Source organism: Chiloscyllium punctatum, chromosome 19 (assembly GCF_047496795.1).
Source record: "Chiloscyllium punctatum isolate Juve2018m chromosome 19, sChiPun1.3, whole genome shotgun sequence".
Lineage (NCBI taxonomy): Eukaryota > Metazoa > Chordata > Chondrichthyes > Orectolobiformes > Hemiscylliidae > Chiloscyllium > Chiloscyllium punctatum.
The window spans coordinates 70660797-70685779 of record NC_092757.1 but is presented as its reverse complement, the minus strand read 5'-3'; the positions used below and the strand labels follow the sequence as shown (position 1 = coordinate 70685779).

The following is a 24983-nucleotide window of genomic DNA, read 5'->3' as shown; positions in this document are numbered from 1 at the left end:
CCGGTTTCTTCCTGCATTTCAAATGGATCCAGATTTCCCTTATGAAATAGCCTAAGCATCAATCATTCCCTTTTGCAAAAGAATCCCTGTTCCACCAAGTATCAGTGTAAAGAGTTATCTCCAAACCCCTTGCTTCAGTCCATTAGTGAGGACTTTAAAAAGGTTGACTCCCTTTTTTTCAATTTTTTACAAAAACCTTTCATGAAGCACAACAGAGAGCCATCAAACTAGCGTAGTGACACTATTTTTATCAAGTAAAACACATATTTCAGTTTTTTCATTATACTGACCTCCATGTCCTCCTGTCCTTCTATACTTCCTTGTGTACGACATCCTTGTCTAATGAGATTGTCACTGTACATATCACCTGCAAGGAATAAAAAAGGTTCTTAGTTCTTATAACACAGTATCAATACGCTGGCTGCAGTGTGGGCAATGAGGGTTGGGGAGGTGGTGCATTGGTGAGGGGAGAGAGAGAGACAGAAACAGAGAGAGAGAGAGACAGAGACAGGGAGAAAAACAGACAGAGAGGGAGGGAGACAGTAGCCCAGTATAAAATCTGGTTGCTCCTCCAATCCACCCCACAGCATCTCCCCCCACTCCACTGACTTGATCTCCAGGAGCCCCAGGGGAATAAACTGCCTTATTGAGAGCATCATGGTTGCTGTTGGAACTCTGAGATCTCTCAAGGTCATTTAATCACTGATCTGCTGTGTCTGGATTGGACATCATGCCCCAAGAACTGCCTGTCAATGAAAGGCCAGCCGGGATAAAGGAGTGGTAGCCACTGCCTTAAGCCTCCCCAGCGGATCAGCAATGGATCGTCCAGAGACGGACAAGCAGCAATTAAGGAGGAAAGGAACTAGTGAGCAGGGGTGGCAGCAGCTGGCATTAAGGGCAAGGGGATGACAACCTGTATGCTCCCCTTTCCAATGTTCGGTGGCGCAATTGGACACAGAGTGCCTTTGAACGACGACATTTTCTAGAAGGCTATAATTGCAGAGCTGCCACCTTGAATGGCCTATTCCCTGCCTGCCACTGATTGAATACCAAACAGTAAAGGACCAAGCCCTAAACTTGTTAATCTGTTGAAGGCTGCCCTCAAGCCTGCTCTGCCTGGGCACAGCCAGAGGGAGATGGAATCTCCTGATCACAGCTCAGCTCCAAGAGACATTAAATTTAACAGTTTGACTTAGCAGACAATTGGTACAAATGACTTAGCTGACTCATTTAAACCGTAAAGTCGTCAGAGCCCATAAAACAATATACCATAATGCATTTAAAATACAATTATTAAGTATAATGTTACTTTTGTGATTTCCATGTCAGACTATTTATTTGTCATTCAAAATGTGTGCACCATAAGTCTGAGTCTATTCAGCAGTCGGCAGGTCACATGTTCTTCAAAATCATACTGGGGGAGTACTATATTACTGTAAGGAGCATTTTTCAAATGAGTCACCAAACCACAGGTCTGTTTGCTCAGACAGATGTAAAAATCCCATTGGCACTTTTGGAAGAAGAGTATAATATCACGCATATAAAGTAATAGATTGTTCCAACCTCTTCCCTTGGACAAAATCGAGAACAATGTCAGCAGTTATAAATGTAACAAATAATAGCACCCGGTGCAATCAAATGTGCATTGTTCATGTCTCACTTCATACGAGTGTAATAATTCAACAAATGCCTTCAATACGGACAAAAGAAATGGCCTTCCAAACAGAGGGTGATACGGTGGCTCAGTGGTTAGCACTGCTGCCTCACAGCACGAGGGACCCGGTTTGATTCCAGCCTCGGCACCTGTCTGTGTGAAGTTTGCACATTCTCCCTGCGTCTATGTGGGTTCCCTCCCACAGTCCAAAAATGTGCAGGTTAGGTAGACTGGCTATGCTAAATTGCCCATAGTGTCCAGGGATGTGCAGGCTAGGTGGATTAGCCATGGGAAATACAGGGATAGGGTGGGATGCTCTTCAGAGGGTTTGTGCGGACTCAATGGGCCAAATGGCCTGCTTCCATACTGTAGGGGTTCTAATGTTCCTTTTTTTTAGAAGTATGGCATGAAGGATATTCATATCACCATCCCCCTCATGGAGAAACTTATAGTTTTGTCTCTGTGCCCATATCAATATAATTATTATGTAACTCACTGCAATGTGTTTAAATTAGAATGCCAGGCATCAATTAATTCATAGGAATGAGAAAAGCAAAATCAAACTAAGTTCAACGCTGACTAATGTTGGTAAGATTGAAAGGTGCAGAACTTTGTAACTCAAGAGTGGATTTATAGATCTTTATCAACTTGCATGGGCAAGGCCCACAAAAGGTGTAGGTTATGACTACATTTATTAGATATATAGCCGTCAATTTCAACATGCAATAAATTGTGATCATTTTCTTCATTTGCCATTGAAATAGCACTTGGCAATTTCATTTGTATATTAAATGTGCTATGTTATAAATGTATCCAGTTGGCATTTTGAGCTTCTGAAACTTTTCAAACATTGGTGCATTGTTGACCTAGTCAATGAGTATTAATTTAATTCATCTCTGTCAAAGGTCTACTCATCTTGGATGTAGGTTTGCTCGCTGAGCTCGAAAGTTCATTTCCAGACATTTCGTTACCCTACTAGGTAACATCTTCAGTGGGCCTCAGGTGAAGCAATGCTGAAAATTCCTGCTTTCTATTTATATATATGTTTATAACCCAAACATACAAACAGAAAGCAGGAATTTTCAGCATTGCTTCGCCTGAGGCCCACTGAAAATGTTACCTAGTAGGGTAATAAAACATTTAGAAATGAACCTTCCAGCTCAGTGAGTAAACCTACATCCAAAACCTCAACCTGAGCTACAAATCTTCTCAAAACTCGCTAAGGTCGACTCATTTTTTCAAAGTTATATTTCCAACATTTTGTCTGCTCGAGACCACAGAATTTGACTTGTGTAGTCTTTACCTCAGGATCAATGATAAATCTATGAGCAAGTTAAGTACAGATGAATGCATTAATCAGCTCAAAGACTTTTATTCAAACCAGGAATTTACTTACCACAAACACCATATAACATATCAAGATGAGACTGTTTTATTCAATATTCAAATTTTGTATATGGCTGTGAAATATTAGATATATTTCACACAGATATATCCATTTATACAAAGAATCTATGTTGATTTTATTCCTTTCTGAGATGCTAGATATATTAACATGTGCTTCTCCAACAACTGGTCCTACTTACTTACCACAAACACCATATAACATATCAAGATGAGACTGTTTTATTCAATATTCAAATTTTGTATATGGCTGTGAAATATTAGATATATTTCACACAGATATATCCATTTATACAAGGAATCTATGTTGATTTTATTCCTTTCTGAGATGCTAGATATATTAACATGTGCTTCTCCAATAACTGGTCCTACCTTAAAAGCACCAGCAGCTGATATTCACAGGATATATTTTGCCTATTCACATAGAAAACAAAGTCAGTGGGAGCAAGAATTGGATTCAGGCTTGCTCAGATTTATCTTGCTCAGATTTATCACCAATATATGCTCTCCATTAACAGCACATTATATAAGGTATCTGTTACTGACCATTGCTCAATTAACTAGATAGCATAAACTGAAAAGATTTCCAAACAATTCAGAACAAATCATCTCAATGGTTGAGAATTTTGTTTGTAGCATTTGACATTGAGAAAATGGTTCCTGGGCAAGGAATGGGAATGACAAGGGGAATGCTCCATTTAAACTGGTGTCTTGCTCATTTACTCAAAGATAGAGAAACATTTTAGCTGACTCTCAGAGCTAGGCGCATGTATCTTCCTTCAATTAGACTGTCTAGACTATGCATCCGCCACCCCCCCCCCCCCCCCCCAACCAAAGAGGTCAAGTCCCCAGGGGCATAAACCCCACACAGCGAGAGCCAATGAGGCTGGTGGCTCTTACACTCAGCAGTGCCACCTTGGAAACCGTGACCATTACCAGAAGGATAACCCAAATCACAGGAACAAGATGTCAAGTAAGTGCTTTTTTGGTGCGGAGTTATGGGGTGAGACAGGGTGAGAAGAGAGAGTTAAGGTTCATGGGGAGAGATGCACAGGAGCTGAAAGCTAGGGCAGGGTGGTGACTCTCAAGAAGACAATCCTGCCCTAAAAGAAAATGGTTCATCCACCTGTTGGGACATGTTTCCGTGGCCATTACATCCTGAGATAAACTCCATCCTTTTGGCCTAGATGTAGGGTTACTTCCTGTGTGCCTCAAGACTCTAACCCCCTGCCCTATCTCCAGTCCCTCAAATGCACACAAATTAGTGCAAACTGAGGAACGGCCAGCCCACCCACAGACTTACAGTCTGCCTGCCTTAGTTTGCCAATCAAGTTGAAGCTGAGATCACTGCAGCCCAGGATATGGTTCCTAAATGGTCATTTATCAACCACTTTAGGGCCTCATTTCTCAGAGGAGTGGGAAGGTCAAGTTTGAGCCTTCCCATCTAGAACTTAATTTGGATGGAGGTGGAATAGAAAAGGGCACTGGGACATCACCACACTGCCCCATTAAGTTACCTTCCTGCCTCAGGCCTGTCTGTCACCTCTGAGACCAGAAGATTCCACCTGATATTTACTTTGTTTCTGTTCAAAATCCTGAGTCATTTCAACGTCAATGGATGCAAATTGCAAAATGGTCTAAAAACACTTTGGAAAGGTTTCACAGTGATGTGTAAAGTTTCATCACTGGCATTCAAATAGATGATCTTACAATCACTTCAAACACTAAGGTAGTGCTGCAGCAGTTGGCACAAACACAGAGGCCCGAATAGGTATTAACAATTCTCTTATTGAGTCATTTTAGAAATTACCTTACACCATACCGAGAGTAAAGCCCATGCCCATCATATTACATGACATTAGTCCAGCACAGGATAAAGCAACTCCATACAATCCAACAATCAAAATGGTTTTAAACTGTACTTATTTAAACTGCAAGTTTGTTGTTTCTTCTGTTGACTCCTGGAAGGTAAATTTGTGGACACGGAGATATTTTGACAATTCTGACCTTGATGCCAGCTTTGCCACCTGCCTGCCCCAAAATGCAATTACCAAGTTGTGGAGATGAAGGAAATGATTTTAAATGAAGAGACCTTGGTAAGGCATGGACTGGCACAGTTAATCAAGTTTTCTTGACAGAAATATTGACCTGCTTTTTTTTAAAGCAGCAAAAATAAAGTACAGCTTGTCAGTCGAAGGTCCACTGTTGTCTATCTCTATTTGCAGTGAATTGCTTGCTACTAGAGGAGTCATAGAATTCTAAAGCACAGAAACAGACCCTTCGGTCCAACTCATTCATGATGACCAGACATCCCAATCTGACCTAGTCTCATTTACCAGCATTCAGCCCATATCCCTCTAAACCCCTCCTATTCATATACCCATTCAGATGCCTTTGAAATGTTGTAATTATACCCATCTCCACCACTTCCTCTGGCAGTTCATTCCATTAACACACCATCCTCTGGATGAAAAAGTTAACCCTCATGTCCTTTTTAAATCTTTCCCCTCTCACCTTAAACCTACATCCTCTAGTTTTGGTCTCCCCCACCTTATTCATGCCCCTCATGATCTTATAAACCTCGATGAAGTCAACCCTCAGCTTCTGACACTTCAGGAAAAATGGCCCCAACCTATTCAACCTCTCCCTACAGCTCAAGCCCTCCAGCCCCGGCAACATCCTTGTAAATCTTTCCTGCATCCTCTCAACTTTAACAACATCCTTCCTATAAAACAGCAACCAGAGTTGCATGTAATATTCCAACAGTGGCCTCACCACTGTCCTGTACAGCCTCAACATGACATCCCAACTCCTTTCCTCAATGCACTGACCAATGAAGGCAAGCAAGTTCAAAACGTAATTTGTGATTTTAAAGTGAACAGCTTAGATTAGATTCCCTACAGTGTGGAAACAGGCCCTTTGGCCCAACCAGTCCACACCGACCCTCTAAAGAGCAACCTACCCAGACCCATTCCCCTCTGACTAATGCACCAAACACTATGGACAATTTAGAATGGCTAATTCACCTGACTTGCACATTTTTGGACCGTGGGAGGAAACCGGAGCACCCAGAGGAAATCCACGCAGACACCGGGAGAATGTGCAAACTCCACACAGACCAAGGCTGGTATCAAACCTGGGACCCTGGTGCTGTGAGGCAGCAGTGCTAACCACTGAGCCCCCGTGCTGCTCTTATTCTAGTCTGTCTAAAATACCTAAGGGGCAACGTTTTCACACAGAGGACGGTACGTGTATGGAATGAGCTGCCAGAGGAAGTGGTGGAGGCTGGTACAATTGCAACATTTAAAAGGCATTTGGGTGGGTATATGAATAGGAAGGGTTTGGAGGGATATGGGCCGGGTGCTGGCAGGTTGGACATCTGGTCGGCATGACCGAAGGATTTGTTTACGTGCTGTACATCTCTATGACTCTATGGCAATTTTACAAAAAAAGCTCAGCTACATCTTGACCATAGGAAGGATTTACAGAAGTTAGGTAGCACCATACTGATAAGGTTAACCCATCCGGGATAGAGAAAATGGGATCAACAGTTAATTCTGTCCATGGGTCTTACTGATAAAGCCCCATCATCTCTCCACAGCTTCCACTCTTCACCTGCTCTTCCGGGCAATTGAGAGGGACAATTATTGAATGAGAATTATTGAATGGAAGCTTCTGTAAATATGCAAAACAAATCTTTGGAGCTGCTCTGTTGTTATTTTATCCAGAAGTCTGCCTGGGGATTGTGGCCAATATAGCACAAAAAAAAATTCAGAGTTAGAAGTGACCCCAAAAGGGTATGCATTTTTCTCTCATTTTAAAGCTCAAGAGCACTAAGATTGTTAGATGTGATTCATAAGGCACTGCAAGAAAAAAATTGTATTCAGGCTTCTAATAGACACAATGAAGTAAGTGGAGATCTTTCATTTATAGGATCGCTATCTCTCACTTTTTTGTCCATAAAATTTCCTAAGTTTTTTTTCAAAATTACAGTCAGTTTGTTACATAGATTCAGAGCTATGTAACTGCATAGCTTGTAAATAATAATCAATCTCGATTTAACTTGGACAACATGGTAACTCCCCGTGGCAAAAGGCAGCAAAGAGTTAAATGATCTCTGTTGCAATTAACTATAGCTAGAAATTAACTGCTGCCACATTAACTACTCAAGTGACAAATAAGGGCACAGTTTTCAATTGACTTGAGACTTAATTTAAGTTGTCTACCATGCAAAACCAATAACAAGGTAACAACAGCAACAACTTGTGTTTAAATAATTGTGTTACAATAATAAAACATCACAAGACATTTCACCTGGGAGTTACAAAGCAAAATTTGACACTGATTCATATAGGGTAATATGTGGACAGACGGCCAAATGCTTGATAACATGAAAGGTTTAAGGGAGGAAAGAGAGATAGAGAGATGCAGAGGCTTTGGATGGGATTTGTAGAGTTTACGAGCAGGCAGCTTATGCCATCATTCAAAAACAGAACAGCATTTACAATCGACCACGCCTTTCAATGTTTTTCCTATTCCATGCGATGATATACTTGGGTGCCCAAATTACTTCCCTGAAATTTGCCCTGTGTAGAATTACAAAGCACAACTCCATACCTCACTAAGGCATGAGAAATTGGAAAACGAATGTCCTATTGTTAAAAATCTGACATTATCCACATTTCTGAAGAAAATATTTAGCATCTTGTGGCAACTTTCACAACACTGCTGTGATTGGCATAACCAGACTGTATCGAAAATGTTCAGGGACCTGCCTTTAGAAAGATCGGGGCAGGTGTACTGAAAAAGGAAGTAAAAGACATAAAGACAGACTGCGAAGAGTGATGAGCAGCTAATGTAAAACAGAATATAACAGTCTTGAATAGACAAATAAATTATACAAGGTTCATGTCAATTGGCATATTATGTCCAATTCCAGGCACCATTGTTTGAAAAGAAAGGCAATGCATTAAGAGAGGCTACAGAAAAGATTTCCAAAAATAGTTCCAAGAACGAGACACCTCAGCTCCGTCCACTGATTAATGAAGTCCTCCTTCCAGGAAAGTGAAAGGAGTTTTGAACATGTACAAAATGATGAGGGATTTAGACAGAGCAGAGAGGAACTCCTTCCATTGATAGAAGGCTGGAGAACCAGAGAAAACGAACTAAAGTGACCAATAGCAAGTTGAGGAAAAGCTATTTTAAACAAGGAGCTTCCAAAGTGGGATTGGACAAGTATCTGAAGACAAAGGCTTTGCAGTGCCATTGGAGAAGGCTGGGGTCATATAAAGGGCCATGCTGAGTTGTCCCTGCAGAGGGATGGCAGAAATATTACAGGCCAAATAGTCTCCTTCTGTATTCGCCTGTACATCAATTCTATGATTCTAACTGCCTTATTTAAAAAAGTTGCATCGGAAATTAATGAACAAGTGAAAATTCCATTAACATTTAACATCTCTGATGCAAGCATGCTCATTTTGCAGTCACACTTTCTCCAATCACTCTTCTTTTAACTAATTAACCAGCATCCGATTGGTCTGGACACTATGATGGTGCCTTGTGTTCTGATGAAAAAGGAAGATGCCAATTACTATTTTTTATTTACCATGGAGACAAAATGCTTTAAAAAAAAATGTTTGGAAGCATTTCCTAATATTATAGATAAATGAATGTAAAAAAGTATAAACATTTTATTTACAATTGAAGTTTATTAAATTAATTATGATTGTTACATTTAACCACCATTAGTAGCAGCCGAGTAAGGGGAACTGAAGACAGTATGAACAGTAAGTAGCAGAATGTTTAAGTTAATCATTTTTCTATTCTTTCTCTATATATTTTGGTTAGTATTTCGTTTTTTTTTCCTTGCTGGAATGAGTGAAGAAGCTGCATATGAATTGAAAATACTGCATCAAAAACAAATTCCATTTTTTTAATTCTTTCGTAGGATGTGGGCACTGCTGGATTGTCCATGAGCTGAGTGACTTGCAAGGCCATTTCAGACAGCAGTGAAAAGCCAACTTGTAGGACCAGGAGTCACATGTTGGCCAGACTGGGTAAGGACAGCAAAGTACTTTACCTGGACGACATTAGAGAACAAGATGGAGTTTTCCAAAAATCATTGCTGGTAATCATAGTCACAATTATTGAGACTAGCATTATATTCCAGATTTATTAACTGAATTTAAATTCTATCAGCTACCTAGTCGGATTTGAATACATGTTCCCAGAGCATTAACCTGGAGTTCTGAGTCACTATTGCACAGGCGTGACAAGTATGCCCAATCGCTCCCCAGACAATTTCCATTTAGAAATCATGGCCTGAATCTCCACTAGACTAAAGCCTGGACAAGTAGATTGAATCTCTATAATTGAAGAATTCCCTTTAACCAAAGGGCAAGATCAGCTTCTGTCTCACTAAACAGTGGCAGCTCCTCCTGGCCAGATTCAGTCTGCGGTCTTAGGTATTCATTTCTCATTGCTCCGAGAGAATGTAAGAATGCACATCAAAGAACAGTACAAAAATAACTCCAGGTGAAATGCTGATCACAGCAAAAAACAAACAAACTGAGATTCAGAGAATCTGTTCGATAGTAAGCTACGATAGAAGTGATGGAACAAATGGCCTTCTTCTACGCCATAATGAGACAATTGAAAATCAATAATGGGATGAAATATTTGAAATTAATGCCCAAATCCAAATTAGCCAGGGGAAAAAAAAAGTCTTTGCAACATTGACTTTTTGAACTCAACAAATCCTTATACTAATTATATATTGCATTTGTGTTTGTGATTTTTGCTTTAAAGTACATCTAAGCTCCAGGTAGGTCTGTTCTAAAATCTGATTTTTTCAAACTGCTGACCTGTTGCATTGATTAAAGGATGAAGAAACAAATTACAATAATGGGTCTCCAGCACAACAGGCAGCCTCGCCTACAAACCACTGACCTGTCATTTACAGCTCCAGCCTTTTACTTTTACATGAACGAACAGTGAAAAAAAATCTGGCCCGTTGTTTCTTTTCGATCAAACTATTCAATAGCCAGATGGAAGGGTGTTTTTTACTTTTTATTTGCTTGCTGAGGCATAGATGTCACTGGCTGGGCCAACATTTATTGCTCGTTTCTAGTTGGCCTTGAGAAGGTGGTGATGAGCTGCCACCTTGAACCATAACAATTCCAGGTTTTTGACCCATGACACTGAAGGAATGGCAATACATTTCCAAGTCAGGATGGTGAGTGGCTTGGAGGGGAAATTTTGATGCCATTTTGTCCTTTTAGATGGATGGGATCATGGGTTTGGAAGGCACTGTCTAAAAGGATCTTTGGTGAATTTCTACAGTGCAGCTTGTAGATAGTACACACTGCTGCAACTGAGCATCAATGGTGGAGGGTCTTGAATGTTTGTAGATGTGGTGACAATCAAGCGGGCTGCTTTGTCCAGAGTAATATCAAGTTTCCTGAGCATTCTTGGATCTGCATTCATCCAAACAGCTGATGTTTATTCCATCACATTCCTGACTTGTGTTTTGGAAATGATGGGACATCAGGAGATAGGGGTACAACAGTCAAGGTCTTTTTTCCCCAGGGTAGGGGAGTCCAAAACTACAGCGCATAGGTTAAGGTGAGAGGGGAAAGATTTAAAAAGGACCTGAGGGGCAACTTGTTCACGCAAAGAGTGGTGTGTGTATGGAACGAATTGCCAGAGGAGATGGTGGACGCTGGTACAATTACACCATTTAAAAGGTATCTGGATAGGTAAATGAATAGAGGGATAGGGGCCAAATGCTGCCAAATGATACTAGACAAGTTTAGGATATCTGGTTATCGAGGCCGTGTTAGACCAAAGGATCTGTTTCTGTGCTATATAACCCTTTGACTCAACCAGCTCAATCAGTAGAGGTGCTGCTGGGCCATTCTTGGTGCTGAGCATTAAAACTCCCCTCAGCCAGAACACATTTTGTACCCTTGCCACCCTCAGTGCTGGTTCCCAGTGTTATCCAACGTGGAGAGGCACTGATTCATCAGTTGAGGAAGGACGATATATAGCATCAGAGTCATACAATATCAAAAAAGGGCCTTTGGCCCAGTACATCAACAGCAACCAAAGAAACACCAAAATACAGCAATCTCATTTATCTGCACTTGGTCCATAGTCAACTACACCCTAGTGTTTTAAGTACTCATCCAGATGTTTCTTAAACATTGTAAGAATACTTGCCTCCACCACCATCTCAGGGAGCACATTCTATTTTTCAACCTCTGAGTGAAATAATAGTCTCAGATCTCCTCTAAAAGACTTACTCCTCATCTTAAACCTATGCGCCATAGTCTTAGACACATCTGCCATGGGGAGAAAATTCTTACAACCTACTCTGTCTCTGCCTCTCATAGTTTTGTACACCTCAATCAGATCCTGCCTCGCCTCCTCTGCTCCAGGTCAAACAAGCTCAGCCTATCCAGTCTTTCCACACCATGAGACCTTTTGCTCCCGGTGAATCCTGGGGCAAAACATCCTGGTGAATCTCCTCTGCACCCACTCCAGTACAATCATATCCTTTAGGTAGTGTGGCGACCAGATCTACACACAGTATTCCGTCTGTGGCCGAAGCAATGTTTCATACAGGGGCAACAAGACTTCCTTGCTCCCGCATTCTACATCGTGGCTAATGAAGGCAAGCATCCTATATTCCTTCTTCACCACCCTGTCTACGTGTACTACCCATACTGACACCTTTGAGATAATCAGCAGGAGATTTCTTTGCCTATGTTTGGTGCATGCCAGGAGACTTTATGAAGCCAGCAAAATGTTCATACAGACTGTTAATAAAACACGCTCAGCAGTCAAAAGGAACAATAACTAAAAGATTCAATTAAAGCACATTAAGTAGACAAATTCTAATTTGTAACAATTTATCAACAATTTGACTTGTGTGAGTTAGAATTGCAAACAGTGACAGGTTTTGTTGGGTTTACAATTGAGGTATTAATCAGTATCAGCTATCCATTAGGAAATTGGGAGGGATTAAGTTGCTCTCAATCCAAGTGACAGCCCATTTGCATTATGTCAGATGATGGATTTTAGATTTTATGTTACATATTAAGTTCTTATTTAAATGGCCATTCTAAAATTATTGCAAAATGTTTTTGTTTCAGAATAGCAATTACACTGCAGAAACAGCACAAATCCAGGTCCAGGCCCAATCTGTTATTAGAATGGAGTAATGTCAGACTCTCAGAGAAGGGGCTGATGTCCATAAGGATCTCCAGATCCTCTGTGGTGATTTTGCTTTTTTAGGCTAGTCTAAAAAAAAGTGTTTTTTATTAAATCTGATGCCCTTCAAAATGAATAAGTAATTATTTCTGAAATTATGTCAGAGAGTTTAAAAACAACTTTAACATCAAAGTAGAAAGCCCCACCTACTGACTTGAACTGGCCTTCGGGTATCCTAATTACTAAATGTTGAAACCATCTTGATATACTACTCTTTGTGTGTTAGTGCCGTGGTAAGTGACATGCACTAGGAAGTACCAAATATTTCACACAAGAAATTGTTTCATTAAATAAACAGAACGCATTGGGGTGGTGATGTATCTACACCTGGGTGGAAATAAATGTGTCATTAGACTTGACAAAAATAATTTGTTTTATTCAGAAACATAACAGACTCAAGCAAGACTGAGAGAGCTGCGGATGCTGTACATCAGAAACAAAAACAGAAGTTGCTGGAAAAGCTCATCAGGTCTGGAAGCATCTGTAGAGAGAAATCAGAGTTAACGTTTCGGGTTCAATGACACTTCCTCAGAAGAAAGACTTAATTTTCAAACAGAGAGAACCTGAAAATTGTGGACAAATGGAGAGGTTTGGAAGACTTGTATATAAATCGATCAATGCTAGTGCATAGGTACCAAAGTGATTTTGAAATCCATTGTATACTACATTTATCTCAGGACGGCTGTGATGTAAAGGGGTGTAAGTTGTACATAGATGGTAACCTACATTCATTTCTAGGCCATGTCCTTGGAGAGGTTACAGTGCAGATTCATTAGTTTACAGGCAGCCTGGACTAGGTTTGTAATGGCTTGCATATTGAAGACTGAGGAATGATCTAATTGAGCAGTTTATTCTGATTAAAGTCTTTCAAAGGATAGATGAGGAAAAGATTTGTCTTTGCATGGTGCAGGGGCGGTCTCCAAATCAAGAGCCGCCACTGCACAACGAGACAGAGGTAATTTGGGAAAAATGCCAAAAAGCATTTCACCTCACAATGTATCATAGGTAATTGGAAAACTTGCCTGGAAACCTATTACTATAGGAACACTAAAATCTTTGCCTTCATTCTAACTAACTCCTTCATTAGGTCAGATGCAATCACACAGGAACAATATCTATTATACCCGTGTAAACATGTGGGACATCTGGACTCACACAGTAGCAGTATTAGCAGAATTCAACAACATCCTCTACTACGTTCATCCCTCCATTAAACTTAAAACCCAGACACATAAGGAAAGCTTCAACTTCCTAAACACTGCAGATTTAAATTGGAAAAGGCAACAGGCATATGTTAGCAAAATATATTTTTTCAAAACAACTGCCACACACCATTAAAAAAGCATATTAATTTGTGAGGATTTCTTTACCTCACTGATTTCAAATTGCTCTGGCTTCCAGTTAGCTGTCCATTCCCAGCATGAAAGGTTTGAAATGGCTTGGTAGCCTCACTCCTCCCATTTTTAGCCACTGGCTTCCTCCACATCCTTTGCAGCCACTCACCACTTTAAGTAATCTCTAAACCCACCCTGGCCATGCCTGGCGCATCCAGACACCCAATATGATAATCTCACCCAGCAGACTGGCTGCTTCCCTATGACCTCACTCAGCAGAATGGAGCTCCACCCAGCCTTGCCCAGCAGATTGGTTGTTTATCTCCTGCACTTGCTGCTGTTAGGCTCAGGGGTTAACCTATCAGCATCAAACATGGGAAAGAAGTGGCCTGTGATTGGAGGTGCAGCTCCTTTCAAAGTTTCCAAGTTCTACATATGGTGGCATCTTTTTCCTGAATGGTCAGGATGATGTGATAGCTCCCAGGGAAGAATTTGATTAGAGACAAAAAGACTGCAGATGCTGGAATCCAAGGTAGATAAGCAGGAGGCTGGCACAGTGTTGTGGCAGCTGCCATTGCTGTGAATTGTCAGCAATGGAACAAAGGGAACAAAATCAAAGGAGCTAAGATAAAAGTCAACATTCATCTCACTGAAATTGTCCAATTCTCCTAAATAGACCTCTGGTGCTACATATATACATTTTAGCTAATACCATATGTTTCTCAGAGCAGTGAAATCATTGAAAAGCTATGGCTCAGAAAGGGGACATTCGGTTCCATCATGTTTGCACTGGCCCAACCTTCACCATCAAACTGGGCAGCAAATTCCAGACACCCACCTCCCTCTGGTTGTAAAGATTCTTTCTTTGTCTCACAGTTTTACCAATCACCTTCACTCTGTGTCTCTGCTAACTGACCTCTCCAATAGGGAACAGGTCTTTCCTGTCTAATGTATCTACATCCATCATTATTGTGCACACTTCAATTAGGGGATTAGATTACATTACAGTGTGGAAACAGGCTCTTCGGCCCAACAAGTCCACACTGACCCGCCAAAGCGTAACCCACCCAGACCCCTACATATACCCCTTACCTAACACTACGGGCAATTTAGCATGGCCAATTCACCTGACCTGCACATCTTTGGGCACATGATTGCCCTAATCTCCTTTGTTCAATTGAATTCTAATAATTTTAGGTCAAAATCATAGGGTCATTCTTAGACGTGTGTTTGATAAATGCTTTATTTTATAATAATATTTGTTTGCCGTGTAACACATTACTGTTTAGACCCCTATATTGAGATATTGGTACATTTGACCTATCCTTCAGCACATGGGATATCAATTCTCAATTTGGATAGACTGTGGCCAATATATGTATGAGTTCCATTACTATATTTGTGGAATTGGGTAGGAGCCTATTGCCAAATAAAGGATCCTATCACTGGCTTACACACCTTAATTTATGCCTTTTGGTTGAAAGATGATGACAACTCAACTCCAGAGGGGCTCTTGTCATACAGTAGCCATGTCCCTACCCCTGGACCAGGATGCCCGGGTTCAAGTCCCACCTGCTCCAGAGGTGTGTAATAATATCTCTGAACAGGTTGATGAGAAAAAATGTTAGTGAAAAATTACAAAAATATTTTAAAAAGAAAACTCGACTCTGCCATGTATTAATATAGTTTATTCCCTGCTCTATTCCTCCTTCATTCCTATTTTGATAAAAAGCCCTATGTTCCTCCCGCTCCCCTTTCATTCCTGATCCAACACAATGGTAATGCTGCCAACTCTAGCTGAATGTGTTTGTGAATGTTTCTTAAAATTTGTCAAGTGTTGTAACAGCCATTGCATACAGCAGGCAGATCATGTTCACATAAACATGTCTACTGTAATCAAAAGGGACGTTAGTATCAAAATACATTGATCATTAAACAGACTGGCCTAACTAGAAAACAGTTTATCCACTCACTTTGCAATGATGAATTCAGAGACTTGTTCACAGGATCATCAAGTTGTAAATTTATCAATCACATTCTGTTGAGTGTTTACAATCCTTGGGTGAAGAAAATAAGACGTTAAGAACTTATAGCGGAGGTTACTGATTTAGTGTCTTGATCCTGTTCCGCCATTTGTTAAAATCCATTTTTCTTCATAATTATTGGCTTCCTTGTTGATCAAAAGTCTGCCTAACTCAACCTGGAAAATATTCAACGACTAACCACCACCGCTTTCTGAGGTAGAGACTTAGGAAGGTGAATGACGCTCCATTAAAATGTTACCCATTAATGGGGCTTTCATCTCTCGAAAGGTAAAAATCTCAGAAAATGTGATAGTTTTTCTTTTGTATTAGTTAATGCCAGGATAAGTTTTTAAAACCTTTTTGAATACAAGTTGAATACCAAGCTTCCATTTTCTCTTTCAGTCCAACACCAAAGATGTCCGTTAATTTGAAATGTGAGTATTTTCAAATCAAAAGGCTTTTTTTATTCATTCAAGATATGAAGTTATCACTGTCTGGATTTGTTGCCTATCCCTAAATGTACTTGGAAAAAGATGATGGTATGCTGATTTTTTTGAACTGCTGCAGGTTTAGATAGATCCACAATGCTATTACGGAGGGAGTTCCCGGTTTTGGACCCAGCAACCTGAATTTCTGCAGTGCATGAATTATAAACTCAGAGCTACTCATTTAAAATAAAAAGTTTGAACATTTTTAACTTTAGTTTCTGTAGTATTATAATAGAACCCAATAGGAAAGATGCTAGATTTGAATTTCTCAATTTAAAAAAAAAGTTTCAGAGGTCATGAACCGGCCTTAGGCTCCTTATTGATGAACATGTGCTTCTGATATTAATGTAAGAGGGTTAGTTTGATTGCATGCCTTCTTCAATTACGGTGAGACTCCTAAAGTTTCAGATAAGACTATAAATGTAGGATGTTTGCCATTCACCTTGCTCCGTCAATCATTGAGATCAAACCTGATCTGCTAATCTTCATATCCACTCTCCTGCCTTTTCTCCATAACCCTTGATTCTCTCCCTGATTAAAAATCTATCTCAGCCTTGAATATACTTCAACCCAGCCTTTTCAACCCACACTGTTCAAGAATTCCACAGATTCACTACTCTCTGAGAGAAGACACTTCCTCGTTTCTGTCTGAAATGGTCGACCCTTTATTCTGAGATTATGCCCTCTGGTCCTAGAGAGAAACAACCTTTCCACATCTACCCTGTCAAGTTCCCTCACAATATTGTATATTTCAACAAGGTAATCTTCCAACCAGCACAGGTCCAATCTACTTAACCACCTCTTGTAATACAGTTCCTGTGTACGTGGTATCAGCCTAATAAACCTGTTAGGGGCCCAGAATTGTTTAGGATATTCCAGCTATGGTCTGACTCATGTCTTATATAGTTTTAGTAAACCCTTCCTACTTATACATATCCCATTTGCCTTCTTTATTTCCACTGCACTTGGATGCAGGCAGGCAGCAAATGTGCCACCCATCGTACTGTTAAGGAATCATTTATCAATACCTGAAGCAAACATATTATGTATTAAACATAAGGGGACATACTGCTTCCTGTCCTCAGTCATGGAGTGGTTAACTGTGTGATCTCCTCCTGTAGCACTGCTTTCTGTCACCTGAATGAAGTTCCAAGGATCAATGTCTGGCACTCCTCAAATCTCAACATTACAGCTCTGCAGAATTTCTCACTTATGGTACTGAATAAATTAAACTGCAATTTTGATACATTTATGTATTTCATGAGAAAATGTAACTGCTTCTTTAAAAATGCAATGAAATGTTCAAATGCCAACGGGCAAGCTCCAGCTAAGCAGAACAGATTGCTGGTTTGATGTAAACCAGCAGGAAATTTTTTTAACGACTTATTTTCCCACGTTGTGCTGCACTCCACAATTAAATCCACTTTAAAAATACTGAAATTAGCACCAAACTTAACTATGTCCCCATATTTTTAAAAAATGAATATGCAATGGATGCCTGAACAAGCCCTGCAGTAGAACTTCACAGGATAACACTAATCATTCAAGAATGATACTATTATATAAAATCTTCTTCCTTGGTTGTAACATCGTTTTTTCATGGCTGTTCAATTCTCAAATGGCAGCAGGAGCAGGATTGGCAGGTTCCCACCTCTCAATGGTGTACTGTTCTCCTGTTGTGGTCCCAGCTCTGAGCATTTCAGGAGGATCAGAAAGGAGGTGAATAGCTACCTAAACCGCTATTGTTAGGCAGTCCACTACTACATCAAGTGGAATTCTCCAGGTAATATAAAGGCCCCTCACTGAGGGTGAAACAGAGTCAAGAGATGGAAGCCAGCTGTAGTTCAGCAACTTTTTCCTGATACAATTTTTTTACAATCTATTCAGAGGGCACCTGCACCTTGACCCTCCCTCTGTCTCACCTACATACTTGAGCAGCTGCCACTGAATTCCTATTGGCCTACAGCCTTGGGGTCTACTTGTTGCCTTTAATCAGATGATGAGCCCACTTCCTGGCCACTGCTTGTCAAAATTCACATCAAGTACCAATGGGACAATGCACCCAACATCAGGATCCTAATCCCAGAACAAAAAAGCTCAGACCCAGCGTTTCCAGAAATCCAAAAGATCCAAACATATTTGTGCGCACCATAATTGCCACTTTGTATGAATGCAACCATTTCACTGAATTCTCTGTTAATACAAAACAAGCTTCATTATTATTTGGCCTGATCAAATACATAGCACAGAATTCAGCTCATGTTATGTCACCAAAAAGTCACCCCCAGATAAAGTCAGAGAGCACAATGTTGTATTTTTATAAAGGTTTTAAACCTCACAGGCATGTTAGCAGACCAAACAGATTCTAAACCGCATAAAGAGAATTGTTGCCAATCTGGGTGTCAACGTGAATCAACAAGACAGAGGTGAGTGAATAGGACAACAGGAGTCCTAACAAATGATCAAAATCTGGTTGAATGAGTGACCATTTAAATAATTTTGCATCTGAACCTTAGAGCAGAGATATTAATCCAAAATGACAATGAATTAGGCTTGCAAGTTTCAGGATAAAACTTTATAGTGATTATCGTGATGTGACTGATTGGAAGTTATGTTTAATTAACATTCAAATATAAAAAAGTAGGAGAAATGGAAGACCATATGACCCATCAAACCTGCTTCACCATTCAATATGACTATGGTTGATCTTTGGCTTCAACTCCCCTTTGCCAACCACTCTCCGTATCTCTCGTTTCCTCACTGACCAAAAAGCTATCTGATTCAAATGCATTTAACAATGACCGCAAATTCACAGTCCACTAAATGAAGAAATTTCTCCTCACCTATCTTAAACAATCGATCCTTAACCCTGAGACTATGGTAACCTGCTTTAGATTCCCAGTCATGGGAAACAATCTCTCCAAGGAGAAAGTGAGGACTGCAGATACTGGAGATCAGAGCTGAAAATGTGTTGCTGGAAAGGCGCAGCAGGTCAGGCAGCATCCAAGGAGCAGGAGAATCGACGTTTCAGCATGAGCCCTTCTTCAGGAATGAGGAAGGTGTGCCAAGCAGGCTAAGATAAAAGGTAGGGAGGAGGGACTTGGGGGAGGGTCGTTGGAAATGCGATAGGTGGAAGGAAGTCAAGGTGAGGGTGATAGGCCGGAGTGAGGGTGGGGGCGGAGAGGTCAGGAAGAAGATTGCAGGTTAGGAAGGTGGTGCTGAGTTTGAGGGTTGGGACTGAGACAAGGTGGGGGGAGGGGAAATGAGGAAACTGGAGAAATCTGAGTTCATCCCTTGTGGTTGGAGGGTTCCTAGGCGGAAGATGAGGCGCTCTTCTTCCAGCCATCATGTTGCTATGGTCTGGCGATGGAGGAGTCCAAGGACCTGCATGTCCTTGGTGGAGTGGGAGGGGGAGTTGAAGTGTTGAGCCACGGGGTGGTTGGGTTGGTTTGTCCGGGAGTCCCAGAGGTGTTCTCTGAAACGTTCCACAAGTCGGCAATCTGTCTCCCCAATATTGAGGAGGCCACATCGTGTGCAGCGGATGCAGTAATTGATGTGTGTGGAGGTGCAGGTGAATTTGTGGTGGATATGGAAGGATCCCTTGGGGCCTTGGAGGGAAGTAAGGGGGGAGGTGTGGGCGCAAGTTTTGCATTTCTTGCGGTTGCAGGGGAAGGTGCTGGGAGTGGAGGTTGGGTTGGTGGGGGGTGTGGACCTGACGAGGGAGTCACGGAGGGAGTGGTCTTTTCGGAACGCTGATAGGGGAGGGGAGGGAAATATATCCCTGGTGGTGGGGTCCGTTTGGATATGGCGGAAATGACGACGGATGATACGATGTATATGGAGGTTGGTAGGGTAGTAGGTGAGGACCAGTGGGGTTCTGTCCTGGTGGTGATTGGAGGGGCGGGGCTCCAGGGCGGAGGAGCGGGAAGTGGAGGAGATGCGGTGGAGAGCACCGCCGATCACGTCTGGGGGGAAATTGCGGTCTTTGAAGAAGGAGGTCATCTGGGTTGTACGGTATACCCATGCGGACGTTTTTTGGGCTCTGCTGATGCCTCAGCCAAATATATGTATAAGATTGAAAAATGCACAGACCTGCATATGACAAGGATAAATTCGAATCTGTGTTTGTAAATGTGGACATATGTATGGCATGACCAAATGTACAGACCATCAAATCATTTTATGAATAAAGTATATTTTTGAAATAAAAAAAAGGTATCATATTAAGGCAAGCCATAACATCATTATCTCTCAGTTATCACTCTTAAGGATAGTGGAATCAAGGGTTATGGGGATAAGGCAGGAACAGAATACTGATTGAGGATGATCAGCCATGATCATAATGAATGGTGGTGCTGGCTTGAAGGGCAGAATTGCCTACTCCTGCACTTATTGTCTATTCATAGTTAAAAATCACACAACACCAGGTTATAGTCCAACAGGTTTAATTGGAAGCACCAGCTTTCAGAGCGCCACTCCTTCATCAGGTGGTCACAACCACCTAGTGCTTCCAATTAAACCTGTTGGACTATAACCTGGTGTTGTGTGATTTTTAACTTTGTACACCCCAGTCCAACACCAGCATCTCCAAATCATTATTATTCATAGTTTATAAGAGAGTTATGTTTTTGGACTATACCTATGTGGGAAAAAGATCTGCCACCTTGCCGACCCACAGCATGGCCACATAAGAAACATAGAAGCTGGCCTGCGAAACACAGAAATCAAGCATGCCAACACATACAGAACACACCCACAATGCCCCAGTCTTGGCTTAAACTGGCTAACAAAGAAACCAGACAATGGCCAAGCTATTCCCAGACCAGAGAATACACTTCCCAAACAAGCTTCACAGTTAAACTCCCAGCCCCCACTAGCACTGCCATCTCAATACCCTAAGGGCAGGCTCATTTCCCATTGAAACCGATACAGCATAAACAAAGAGGCAGACTGAGAGATATCAGAAGACTTCGCTTGCAGGAGGAACACAGTGGACGCACCTGAATGCCAGGAGAAGGGACACTTACACATATTCACGCAGACGGGAAATACAATGAAAAATCTTCTCGGAGACATTCTCACCCACTCACAGAGGTGGCTGGAATCTCCTGTATCAATTACAAATGAATTGCTGCTGCCGACCACTTGATTAATTTCCATTCAGTTTATTCTTGTTTTAATCACTTTACAATTTTCACCATTTTACTGTAACTGCTTTACAATGATTACTTTTGTGTTGTACCCCTATAAAGCATGCCTGCACCTTCTGTTCTGGGAAGAACCTCTGGCCATCTGTGCAGAGAATCAGCCTTGTGTCAGCCTAGTCAATTTCTCTTCCATGATATTATTTTGTTTAATAAACCACTTGTCAATTTCACCGCGATCCTCGTTTGTGCTCTCTGATTCATTGGACTGAATTTCTCCGACAACCTATCACTTAAAGTAAAATGATAGGGGTCAGGTGATCCATCGTGACAGCTTCCTGACAATATTCTGGTTATAGGGCTGTTAAGATTCAAGGTCCAGGTTGTCATCCTTGGAAGGTGTAAGGTTAAGGTCTAAGTGATGGCAGCAGCCTTGGTGTTGCAGTGGCTAAACTCCTAAATCTTGCGTGTTGAACATTTTAGTTTGTAAACAGTTCTGCTATAAACCATCCAATAAATTGCACAATGGAATAGAATTGGAGTCTAAAGGGAAGCTAATCCACATTCCTGTCTAAACACAAGACCCATGTGATTCACCTTGTTCAGGAGATGGACTTTGGGAGGGGAAGGGTACAAGGGAAATCTTTGTGATATCAGATTATGGACTTTCCCAAATGTCTCTGAATTCTATGTGAAGCTCAGAGAGAGATAGAATAGCTAGAGGCTGAAATTAATAAGGAAATAGAAGAGGCTGAAATATTTGCGTACATTATGCCAGGGAAAAATCTCTAAGAAAATAAACATGCACTGTGATAAAGTGTACTGAGATTGCAAGTTACCAGACTGACAAAGTAAATGAATAAGTAAACACTCACTTCGTTCACTTTGGACATATTCTTGAAGAACTGAATGTCTGCTTACAAACCTCTAGACCTCCGAAGTGCAATTTTATATTAAAAGTAAACAAGAAAGTTTGATTTTGTAATTTAAAGTAGAAGTTAGCTGGAAAAATTGTGTTTTTATCACAAAGTAAAAACTGTGAGATGTGAAATCTTGTGTTTCAGCTTTTAACTGGAAATTCAAATTTCCTTTTCTTCAAAGTTATCAGTCCCAATGGAGATTGTAACAAAAAGATATGTTTCTATGTAGATACCTAGAGATCAACACTCTCTTCATCTGACTACTTCAATGATATTAGTGCATTTTTCCAAGAAGAGTTAATCAGCAACTAAAATGTTATCATAGAGAACACAACTGCAAAGCTGAAAAAAATCATTTTGTTTTGAAGGCTCTGCCTTAATAGCTTGAAATAGCAGTTCAATAAAACAACAGCCACGCTAAAATTGTATTAAGTTAACCAAAATAAAAATTAGTATTTTCAGATTTTACAACATTTTGTGACAGTTTTATTATTTGCCCTAAACTTTTAAGCTGCCAATAGCTTTGGATTAAAAGCACATGCATAGCTACCAGGAAATCATTGAAAAACAATTTAGATTTTATATTAAGAATCCAATGCACTTGTATTCCATCTCATTATGAGCAAGTACCATAATGCTTTCCCATAATTCAAGCTGGATCTCATTTTGTCTAATGGCTATAGTGGCACATAAACAGTCCAGCAATAATATTTAAATGCATTTGTTAGTTTAGGTGCTTCATAGGTTTATAAAGCATATTTCTGTTTCAATTTTAGCATTCTATTTTTCATACCCTGTTCCTTTTAAAATGATATTTTTCTCTTCAAACACAGTTCAATTATTGAAGATTATGCCAGTGTTACAAAGCTCCTCCACTGGTCATGTCGAGACACAGATCATCACATCCTATAAGACCATAAGACCATAAGAAATAGGAGTGGAAGTAAGGCCTTTCGGCCCATCGAGTCCACTCCGCCATTCAATCATAGCTGATGGGCATTTCAACTCCACTTACACGCATTCTCCCCGTAGCCCTTAATTCCTCGAGACAACAAGAATCTATCAATCTCTGCCTTGAAGACATTTAGCGTCCCTGCCTCCACTGCACTCTGCGGCAATGAATTCCACAGGCCCACCACTCTCTGGCTGAAGAAATGTCTCCGCGTTTCTGTTCTGAATTTACCCCCTCTAATTCTAAGACTGTGTCCACGGGTCCTAGTCTCCTCGCCTAACGGAAACAATTTCCTAGCGTCCACCCTTTCCAAGCCATGTATTATCTTATACGTCTCTATTAAGTCTCCCCTTAATCTTCTAAACTCCAATGAATACAATCCCAGGATCCTCAGCCGTTCCTCATATGTTAGACCAACCATTCCAGGGATCATCCGTGTGAATCTCCGCTGGACACGCTGCAGTGCCAGTATGTCCTTCCTGAGGTGTGGGGACCAAAACTGGACACAGTACTCCAAATGGGGCCTAACCAGAGCTTTATAAAGTCTCAGTAGCACAACGGTGCTTTTATATTCCAACCCTCTTGAGATAAGTGACAACATTGCATTCGCTTTCTTAATCACAGACTCAACCTGCATGTTGACCTTTCGAGAATCCTCGACTAGCACTCCCAGATCCCTTTGTACTTTGGCTTTACGAATTTTCTCATCCTCAAGTTGTGTTGCCTACAGAATGGATAAATCAATATTAAAAGGATCCCTGAGGCTTCATTTAAGCAGCATAATGAATGAAGTCCCATGATGAAGGTCAAAGCTTCAAATGAAGGTGTACCCCAGTCCCTTGTCTTTATAAAATGGTTGCACTGGGAATGGAATCAGGTCTGCTAAATCGTTTGTGCCTTCATACAAATAATGCCCAAGCAGGAGGCAGGTTTGTGGGAAGCAGTGGGCCACAATAGCACCATGGCCACAGGAGAGAAAGGGTACAAGATGATAGAGTGGAGCCAGGAGGCAGCCAGCAGAAGAGGAACTACATACAGGCCCTCCCAGCAGTCTCCTCTCAGAACACTCCAGAGATGGCAGGGCTTCCCACCTCCAATCTGCCTGCCACCTTCAGTCCTGTGGAAGTCCAAGGTGAGTGGGTGAACTTGCCCTTTCAACACAAACACCTCTGGGGTTGGCCAAACAAAGCTCTATAGCCAATGGCTGCACCTGTCCAGCAGGCTGCCTCCTGCCCAGCTATGGTTCACAGAGATGGAATAGGAGGAAGAGAAAGAACAAGACCTTCTGAGGGCACACTGGTGGCACTGGAACAGAAGTAAGTTTTCACATTGGTGAATATACATTCACTTCTGACTAATCATCTATTTGTGAGCGTTTCAGCGCAGCTAAAATTGCAACCTTTCACATCAAAGAAGCAATCTTGAAGGTACTAATGCAGCCTTTCCTTATCCCTAGACAATGTTCCACGGACCAAGGTGTGAGGTGAGTAGTTACTGCACAATGAGCAGGTAATGGGATAAATCACAGATAACCTCGGTAACGAGGCTCCAGTTCTCCAGGAGAGAAGAGATTGCTGTTGCATCACAGACATTTATAGGATTCCGCTGTTAACCTACATAAAATGGCCAAGGATGCTTGAGTCAAAGAGTTGGTAAAGTCTAAGGTAATACTGGATTAGTGGTGCTGGAAGAGCACAGCAGTTCAGGCAGCATCCAACGAGCAGCGAAATTAACGTTTTGGGCAAAAGCCCTTCATCAGGAATAAAGGCAGTGGGCCTGAAGCATGGAGA

At 41.2% G+C, this 24983-nt stretch overlaps 1 protein-coding gene across 5 annotated transcripts in view; it reads right to left on the bottom strand.

The window, feature by feature from the left end:
* pitpnm3 (PITPNM family member 3) overlaps positions 1-24983 on the bottom strand; it is a 668094-nt gene that overhangs the window by 251230 nt on the left and 391881 nt on the right. For all 5 annotated transcript variants that reach the window (XM_072589641.1, XM_072589638.1, XM_072589639.1 and 2 more), the window contains one exon: positions 291-367. In XM_072589641.1, the coding sequence (XP_072445742.1) occupies positions 291-367 (77 nt within the window). The remainder of the gene's footprint in view (positions 1-290; positions 368-24983) is intronic.